At 43.9% G+C, this 10,188-nt stretch overlaps 1 protein-coding gene across 3 annotated transcripts in view; it reads right to left on the bottom strand.

Annotated features, from left to right (window-relative positions):
- Positions 1–10,188, bottom strand: part of clip2 (CAP-GLY domain containing linker protein 2) — a 173,276-nt gene that overhangs the window by 160,991 nt on the left and 2,097 nt on the right. The window contains exons 1-2 of one of the 3 annotated variants that reach the window (XR_009512782.1): positions 5,311–5,873; positions 4,945–5,163 (exon numbers count right to left, since the gene is read on the bottom strand). Coding sequence is in view for 2 of the 3 variants with exons in the window: in XM_059973059.1 (XP_059829042.1) it covers positions 4,945–5,044 (100 nt within the window). In the remaining variant the exon portion in view is untranslated. Of the gene's footprint in view, positions 1–4,944; positions 5,164–5,310; positions 5,875–9,840; positions 9,928–10,188 lie in introns of those variants that run through there. The other 2 variants (XM_059973059.1, XM_059973058.1) reach the window with 2 other exon arrangements.

Genomic DNA, 10,188 nt, shown 5'->3' on the forward strand with positions numbered 1-10,188 from the left:
AACAGAGTCCAAGTTACACTGCAAATCTCTAAAGGGTCACTCACACAGGCAAAGGCATGGACCTCTGTGATGGGACATGGAAATCAGGTCAGGGCCACAAGGGTGCTATGTGGCCACAGCAGCCTGGCCAGGTTTCTGGAGTGTCATGGAAAAGGTCATCACACCTTAATCCAGAGACAAAATAAAATCTTCAGTTGAATAGCCAAAAACAAGAGGAATTTTACACAATTGAATTTCTGGGCAAGGTTTGTCCAAAAGTTGTTGGAACTGTTGACAGCCTAGAGAGTTTCCTTATTATTTCTGTGGGACTGTGAATGAGGAGGGTTGGGACAGGAAAGGTAAGGCACATTTACTGATTTTAAAATATTATTATATAAACAGACACGTGTTAAAGTGTGACTCCAGCTGTTTCTAAGAGGAAAAAGAGCTGCTGCCTGTGGAAGATAATGGAGTCTCCTAGCTCCCTCATAATGACTGCCATTCTTCTGATTGGTAACTTGCAATTATATCAGCATTGCCACAGGAATCGTGGTAACTGCATATGAACAAAATATACAATGGTCTGCTCAGAAACAAGAGAAAATCTGCAGATGCTGGAAACCCAAGCAACACACACAAAATGCTGGAGGAACTCAGCAGGCCAGTCCTGCCAAAGGGTTTCAGCCCAAAATGTTGGCTGTGCTTTTTTCCATAGATGCTGCTCGGCCTGCTGAGCATTTTGTGTGTATTACTATGGTCTGACTGAATATCCTATTTGGAGAGTCTCATTTTTTGATGTTACACTGGCCGTGTTTACACACCTGGCTTTCATACGAGTTAAGATTGTGAGATCCAGACTTGGTGCAGTCCAGCACAAGTCATTCATCAAAATTTTTTTTTAAACTCCCAGACACTCCTCCACTGAAGCAAACGGGAAGGAAGTTCTACTTCATGCCTCAGAGACTCTACAGCTATGGCCTGATGCATTACGAGTTGGATTGCGCCCCTCCTCCCTCTCATAACACATTTCAGCTTCTCACATTCTTTGCTTTAAGCCCGGCTCGGCTCAGCTTTCAATACCACCCAATAATTCAGTGACTTTAGTACAACGAAAGACAAAGAAAATCTCGCACCTCACTGTCGATCCACCATGGACATGGTATCTAGTTGTTTGTGAACCATGGGCAGATGTCAAGCAATAGCAACGGTAACGAGCAAAATGATAGACTCATTGAAATTTACTGTACAAAGAAGGCCCTTCAGCCCATTGTGTCCATGGTATCTATAAAGGCTGTTACTTCCCATTTCTCAGTATATAGTGCTTTAGATTACAATCCAACTGGTGCTCGTCCAAGTCATTGTAATGAGGGTTTCTGCCTCCATCATTCTTTCAGACAGCAAGTTCCAAATTCCAACACTCTCTCAGCTCCTCTCTAAATCTACTACATACTCTCATAAATCTAGACCCTTTCCATTAAAATCCTCCTGCAAAGGAAATAGGTATTTGCAATTTCCCAAAATTGAACAACACGTGATTAAAACTCTCTTACCCTCCCATGTAAAGAAAGCAACACCAACCTGGCCAATCTTTTCTCAAGACAATAATTATCTAACTCTGGTAGCTTTCCCATAATTCTGCCCTGGTCTCTCTCCGCTGCTAATACATCTCTTCAGTCCCAAAGTGATTCCTGGTCAGTTACTGTAGTCACTATTGTCAAGGGGCAATCAATTTGCACAGAGAAAGCTTCCAAAAACAGGAATGTGATAGTCTTAGTGAAGAAAGGTCTCAGCCCAAAATGTCGATTGTTTACTCTTTTCCATAAATGCTGCCTGACCTGCTGAGTTCCTCCAGCATTTTGGATGTCCAGCATCTGCAGATTTTCTTGTGTTTGAGATTTGCATGGTCTTAGTGATGTGAGTTGAGGGATACGTACTGACTAGAGCAGTGGAGACAAATCTCTTTTTCTTGAATACTGCTGAGAGATGCTTCACATCAGCTTGTGAGGACAATAGTGTCTCATCTGGAAGCCACTAGCTCTATCAGTGCAGCACCTTCTTAAGGCAGGACCACCTGCTTAAGTACCTGGAGGGGATTTTGAACTCAATTTTCTGAAAGTGGAACCAGTTTGGCCAAGCCCAGCCAAATTACAGCTAGTAGGCTGTTCAAGCTTACCTGCTGCCTGCTTACAAAGTTCTTTCTCATCTCCAGTGCAGCACCCAGGTGCACTTTTCTGCTCATAAGTGAGGCCCGAAGAAACAGGTTCTGTTTCTACCTCATTGGAGTATCGTGAGAAATTCTGGGTGCATTTGGAATATTGTGAACAACTTGGTGCCCCGTTCTTAAAGAGCAATATTCTGCACCTAGAGAAGATCCTGAGCAGATTCACAAGAATAACCTCGGGAATGAAAGGCTTAACCAATGAGGAGTCTATTTAATGTCTCTGAGCTTGAACTTGATGGAGTTCAGAAGGACAAAGGAGACTGAGGTCTTATTGAAACCTACTGTATACTGATAGGCCTGGATAGAGTGGATATGGAAATGACGTCTCCACTAGTAGGGTCCAAGGGCACGGTCTCAGATAATGGGACATCCTTCTAAAACTGAGATGAGGAGGAATTTCTTGGAGGGTGTTTCTGCTTATCTACTACAACCTGCCTGATACTGAAGGGGCTGATGACGCAATGGAGCTGCATATTGACAATGCAACCTGATATGAAAGGGCAGCATGCAGACGAGAAAGCAGAAGGGTGTTGAAGGACACTGGAAGCAGCCTGGAATAAGTATGGCAGCTGATTCTCTTTCTATAAACGACAGGTAAGAGTTGGAAAGATAATGGAGGAAGATGGTCAACCAAATCAAAGGCAAACTGAGAAAGATGAAAACCATAGTTATAGTCACCTTAAATGTCATGTTTGAGATTAATAGAAATCTTTATACTGTGGTAACATACTGATCCAAAATTTCATAATTAAACATACTACAGGTTGAGTATTTCTTATCTGATATTCTGAAATTATTTTTAAGCACACCTCAAATGGAAAAGGTGCAGGGAGGGTCCCAGGTGACGTGCAGGCCCTCTGTGCACTACAGGCAGCTCTGAGAAGTGACCTCACTTATGTAATGAGCAGAAGTTAATGAAAAATAGAAAAGCAAAGCATTAAGCTGAAAAAGGAAGATCCTGACCTTGTATTGAAAAAGTGGATTCAACAGCATCAGTGTGAACAGATTCTGCTGAATGATATGCGGATCATGAAACAAGCAAAGACCTATCACAACAAATTGAAAATTAAAGGTAATTGTGAATATTCAGCAGGCTGGTTGCAGAAATTTAAGAAGACATGTCATTAATTTTTTTTAAAGCTTTGTGGTGATAAAGCATCTGCTGATCACGAAGCAACAGAAAAATTCATTGATGGGTTTGCCAAGATTGACTCTGATGAAAATCTAACACACTGAATGGCTGCATCAGTATATAAGTGTGATGAACAAGTGTAAGACAAAGACTGCTTACTCTTAGCAGAGTCAGAAATGATAATGATCCCAAGCTATTTCATTGTATATTCCAAAATCCAAAATCAGAAACATTTCCAATCTCAAAGATTTCATATGAGGTACTCAACCTGTACTGAAGCCTGTCATATTTTCATAAATTTAATTGTATATAAATTTTAATCATTTTAAAATTGCTTTTGAAGGGCAGCGCAATCCAGGGGCTCCTGACCTAGGGTCCACGAATCCTTTGCTTCATAGTGTTGACGGATAGCATAAAAATGGTTGGGAACCCCTGCCTCATATACCATCTGTGTGGAGTTTGCACATTCTTTCTATGACCCTATGAGTTTCCTCCAAGTTCACTAGTCTCTTCCCATAGTGTCAAAAGTTATGGGGAGAAGAATAATAAATCAGCCATGATCGAACTGCACAGCAGACTTGATGGGCTGAATGGCCTAATTCTACTCCTATGTCTTATGGTTGGTTAATCAGCCCTTGGTGTGTAGATTCTGGGGATAATAAAGCATTGGATTAATGTAACTGGATAGTTGATGGCTAGTGTGGACTAGATGGACTGAAGGGACTTTTTTTTATGTTGTATCCCTCCACGACTCTACATGAACGTCCTCCACACTGGTCAGCTCAGAGCCATCTTCCTTGACAAAAGCCTGGGGGCACCCACACAAGACAGGAGTGAATTTGGTGGGCTGACAAGGAGGTCAACACAAGTGGGCTGTGGCAGGGACATTGCGGACCAATATTCCGGGGGAGGGGTGACAGTATGTGCAGTGGTTCAGGTAAATCCCACAAAAGAAATAAACCTCTTGTCTGTAATTAACCGATATCGTTCCGCTGAATTTCTGCATCACTATGGATCCTGGTGTCGGATTCAAATTTCAAGCAGTTAATTTAGTCAATTTTACAAGCATTTCATTGTACGAAATCGGCCCGTCATCCAGTGCCAGGCGGAACATCCCACTGGCAGGTTGACTGGGGGTCAGGGCTCTTTACCTTGTGTTCTCAAACGAACTTGTAAACAAAGAAAACAGTAATTAGGAAATTACAAAATTGTCCCTGTGTGTTCAGGTTAGCTCAGTTGCTGATAACAACACTAGCTGGTATTCATAGCGTCTCCGAAGTCAGCGTCGTTAAACAGCATCTGATACTGAGTTGATCATGATAGGCAAGTTAATCTCAGTATTAGCTGGGATGCTCAAGTGACAGACACAGTCCCATCTCCATGCTCAACGTGAATTGTGCATTTGTAGGCGTCAGATTTGATGCAAGACGGGTGCGGGGTGGTTGGGGGGGGGGGGGAAACAAGCAAACAAAGAATTTGTGTAAAGGCGCTTTGCGTAACTCCGAGCCCACCGAGAGAAACATAATCGCCCTATTATGCTTCAAAGCTAGTCATTGGTACCATTCGTTTCTATCGAAGGCAGCGATTCCTAAAGCACGCTCTGATCTCTTACCTTCTTTGGGACCGGCTGCTGCAGTGCCTCGGCCCATTGGACTGGAGTGCTTGTTGACCCGTCCGGGGGCTTTCAGCCCACTTGGCTTCAGCAGGCTCATTTCAATCGCGTCTGGGTCTCTCTCCTGTAGGCAATGCTCGTTCTCTAGGAGGACTGGGGCTTATCTTGGGCTGCTTCACGCATCTCTCCAGCTCGTCGCTCCCCTCATCCTAACAGGACCTAATTGTCGAGAGATAGAGAGAAAAAAAAATGCATCACCGCCACAGTAACCAACCGACCCCACTGGAGAAGGCGGCGGGAGCCCGCCGGATCTCCATCGCGCGATCCGTTTTGGTGGCGAGGGGTCCTTTTATTCGGCATCCTCACCGTGTCTTTCCTCTCATCCAGCTCGGCGCGCTACGCCGATTGTTGGTGCTGACGCCCGCCCCTGTGCTGTTGTTCTACCGCAGCCCGCCTGCCTCTCCCTTTGGCTGCTCTTGGAGGATGCAGAGAAACTGAGAGGAGCTGACAGCACCCCAGTCACATGGAGCTGCACAGACACACTTGCGTCCGCTTCATTCCGATGAGGATTGGAGGAACGAGGCACGGCACGTTTGCCAGTCATTCAGAATTCGGTAGACAGGAGCTGTCCAACGCTGGCTTCTGCGAAAACAAAACCACCATTTGTGCATGCAGCGGGAGGGAGCCACTGTCAGCCGAATGAACCCCCAGACTGAAACGCCCTCAATGCGGGGCAACTAGCTCGAGAGACAGGCTCCCGTCCGTCCAGCGTTCTTCAAAGAGGGGGGCTCACGGGGCACTGGAAAGGCCGTGACTGACTCCCCAGCTCTGCCGAATAGACGAACAAAAGGAAAAGTGATTGGGGGAGGGCGCTGCCTCCTCCAGCTGCCTGTTATTTCTTCGCCAGCCTGCCTTATGGATTATTCATTGGGGAAGCAGCTGGGACAGGAAATGAATGTCAAACAAAGCCGGAAGCTCGATTCTGGTTGAAAAGTGTCGCTCCTCTCAATCTGCCACGGAAAGTCCTGCCGTAAGGGAAGAATGTCGCGTTGGGGAAGGAGTTAAATCACACGCTTTTGACAGCTTCACTATGCTACCGAGGCTCTTTAAATCGCTCACAAAGAATAATAAATGTTTTAAAAACCAGGCCCCTAAAGAAAATAATTGCTAAAACATGACATTCATGTCCCCAGGCTGGAAGGAGAGGTAATCAGACCGATTCTTCCCCCAGATCAGCTCCTTTGTATCACAGGCACGAGAAAGTCTGCAGATGCTGGAGATCCAAAGCAACACACACAAAATGCTGGTGGAACTCAGCAGGCCAGGCAGCATCTGTGGAACAGAGTCGGGCCGAGACCCTTCGTCATCATCCTTTGTATATTGCCGGCACTGGGCACTGAGCTCCGTTCTGATTCCGTCTCCGGATGAATAGCTGCAGCAACTTAGTAGGTTTATGTGTAAAGAGCTATCATCTTGGTACCGTTGATTCGTACAGCAATGTTGAAAGCTCAAAGATAATTTATCAAAGTACATGTATGTCGCCATATACACTCCTGAGATTTATTTTCCTGTGAGCATACTCAGCAAATCTACAGAATAGTAACTGTTTGAATGTGCAGAAACATAAAGAACAGAGAGTTAGCGGACTCAGCCCAATATATCACAGACACACCTCCCCCACCATTGGTAGGAATATCGAGGGGCTCCCTGGAGATAATATCTAACATCAAAGGTCTCCACCACCTGGTTCATGCTGTCATCTCCCGACTAGCATCAGACAGAATGTACAAAAGTCTGATGTCCCTCACCACTGGGATCAAGAACAGCTACTACCCTTCAACCATTCAGTTCTTGAACCAACTGGAACGCTAGTCGAGTCAAGTTTATTGTCATTTAAATATATGCATGTATATCGCCAAACCAGGAAACATTTTCCTGGATCACAGTAGGTACACATATCACACATAAAAATTAAATCTACAACTGAATTACACATAGATAAACATAAATAAAGTGCATACATTAAATAATGTAGGGTACAGTACAAATTATCCAGTGACTCGTCGAATGCAACGGGGCAAGGAATTCAGGAGTTTAATGGCCTGAGGGTATTAGTTTAGCACAGCTATGACCACATTGATTACTTTGCACTAAAATGCACTTGCTTTTTGTTCTAGTTTGTGTTCTCTCTTGTAGAATGTGTAAGTTATGGTGATCTGTGATGTTGCTGCAAGAAAGTTTTTCGTTGCATCTGTGCATTCATGCACTTGTCCATCTGACAATGAACCCGACTTTGACTTTGAGATATTGGAGAGCTGCTGACATTCTACATGTGTGTAAGCAGTGCAGAGGTACTAAGGCAGCCATTTATCCGAGGAGACTGGGTGGGACACAGTGGACATGGATAAAGGATATCCTCTGGGGCTAGGGTGCAGGTTGACGATGAAAATCTTCTCTTTACCTAGATGCATGGTCCTGGTGAGAATGAGTGTGCCCATTTTCTCTTCAATTCTCGAGGATTTCACACATTGTTAAGTACAAGTGCTGAAGCTTAGTCAGATTGGCAAAAGCACCATGAGATTCATAATCCCGTTACTGCTGTACCGGTTCACTAACGCGTACTGCCATCTTCGCAAGCTTTGTTCTGAGAATGCTAAGGCTTAATTGTAATTATAGTTCCATTTGACTCATGAGGAATAATTCAATTTTGCTGTACCACCCTGTTCTTGTAGAGTCACCATGAAACTGTTATAAATGTTTATTGAGGTTAGAGGAGATAATGAGATCCAAATGCCAACTGGCACTAAGGTTGGTAACTCCGTGCCCTTGTTTATCCAGCTGTTTCTAAATACTGAGGGAAAGCAAGACAAACATGTCACCCAACCTAATTGGATTTGAGTAATGAAGCCAATAATATTGAAAATGAAACAAGGAGAGAAAGCTGACAGGAGAAGAAGGTCAGAGAGCGTAAGCATGTATTGACAGGTCCTCTGTTGGTCGAAGTCAACCATGTATGTCACATCCTAGCCATCTGTATGATACACATGCCAGGGCAGTACGATAAGGAGGGCAAACTGTTGCCCATGTAGCGGGCTCCCCCTCTCCACACAGCTGATGGATCCAAAGGAACAGCAAAGACCAATACAGTTTGGGACCAGCAGCATTGCCTGAGTTCCCAGTCAGCGTTGAACTCTACGTAGGGAATCCTGCTCCAGATTATTCCTCGGGGATTACTCCCAAAGTCTTCCCCATGAGTGACTATAGCTGTATAACTGCAAGGCAGTGGAGGTTTGAGATCAGAGTTTCCCTTCTCCTAGATGAGCTATGGCTGACAAGCTCATCCGCCCCAAGCTTGCCCGAAGGCTTTAGGATACCAGTAACCCGCCTTTGCCTCTTCTCCTGTCAGCAGGGACTGTTCTGCCAGGCTTACTGGCTAAGCCATACATAAAGGCCAGGAGCTGGACTTGGTTGTCAGAGGCTATTTGAGATGCATACCATTGGGAGAATCAATAACAACCTTAAGGAACCACAGCATGTATACAAAAGTAATATTAATCTGATTATTGCAGTAGGCATAATGATCAAGTTAAAATGAAAACAGAAAGCTCTGGATGCATTCAGCAGGTCTGCCAGCAACCATGGAGAGAGAAATAGGGTTAATATTTCAGGCCAAAGGTCCTTTATCAGTGGTTAACACCACAAGGGCATATATATACAGAATAAGGCCACATCGTGAAGGATTGTACAGCTGTACAGGGCCCTGGTGAGACCCCACCTGGAGTATTGTGTTCAGTTTTGGCCTCCAAATTTGAGGAAGGACATTCTTGCTATTGAGGGAGTGAAGTATAGGTTCACGAGGTTGATTCCCAGGATGGCAGGACTGTCATACGTTGAAAGATTGGAGCGACTGGGCTTGTATACACTGAAATTTAGAAGGATGAGAGGGGATCTGATTGAAACATATAAGATTATTAAGGGATTGGACACACTAGAGGCAGGAAACATGTTCCCGATGTTGGGGGAGTCCAGAACCAGAGGCCACAGTTTAAGAATAAGGGGTAGGCCATTTAGATTGGAGTTGAAGAAAAACTTTTTCACCCAGAGAGTTGTGGATCTATGGAATCTTCTGCCTCAGAAGGCAGTGGAGACCAATTCTCTGGATGCTTTCAAGAAAGAGTTAGATAGAGCTCTTGAAAATAGCAGAGGCAAGGGATATGGGGAGAAGGCAGGAAAGGGGTACTGATTGTGGATGATCAGCCATCATCACATTGAATGGTGGTGCAGGCTCAAAGGGCCAAATGGCCTACTCCTGCACCCATTGTCTATTGGATCTCACCCATGGACTGTATGTGTCACTCCCATCAGGAAGAACCACCAGACTTTAAAACAGTTACTCTCCTCAAGCAGTAAGGCCGATCAACACCTCCACCCACTAACCTAACCCTCGACAACCCCCACCACCACTACTGTTATTTCCTGTCAGAGTCACCTTATGTACGGACACTCCTGTATCTAGCATCACTTTATGTACATACAATGAGTCTATGTATACAAGCTCTTTTATATATTTATATTGTGTATTTTTGTCGTTGTCTTCATTATCATATTGTCTTTTTTGTGCCACATCAGATCCGGAGCAACAATTATTTAATTCTCCTTTATATTTGTGTACTGGAAATGACAATTTAGAATCTTGAATCATAAAGGTATTGTTCTTGACTACTGATTTCCAGACATGAGTTCAAATGTCATTGTGGGGACTGCAGAAACTGAATTTTCTTTTAAGAAGCTAGTAATGACTACATGAACCTAGCAGGCTATCACATGATTTAATAACATTTTTCAGGGAAGGAAATCTGTTGACCTTGCCCTGTCTTGCCCATTTGTGTGACTCACCAATCAGGTTGACTCCTTACTGCCTCCTCAGTTCAGAGAAACTCAGGACAAACAATAAATGCTGGTTTTACCATTGATGCCCACATCCTATGAAAGAATAAATATATATTTTTTTAAATCTGTGAGATTTACCAAATAAACAAAATTAAATATTTAAAGTAATAAGAACAACTTTGGCAAAAGATTAAAAGGGGTAAAAGGACAATATTAAACGAACTAATGACTATGATCATTTTGCTATCTCTTTTTTAATTATAACTGCTTCTTGCAGCTTTTGGGATGACACTACACTACTATTTACGGTCGGAGTTGCTCAGGTCTGGTTTATACGAGTAATTACGGGGCTAA

This window comes from Hypanus sabinus, chromosome 6 (genome assembly GCF_030144855.1).
Source record: "Hypanus sabinus isolate sHypSab1 chromosome 6, sHypSab1.hap1, whole genome shotgun sequence".
Lineage (NCBI taxonomy): Eukaryota > Metazoa > Chordata > Chondrichthyes > Myliobatiformes > Dasyatidae > Hypanus > Hypanus sabinus.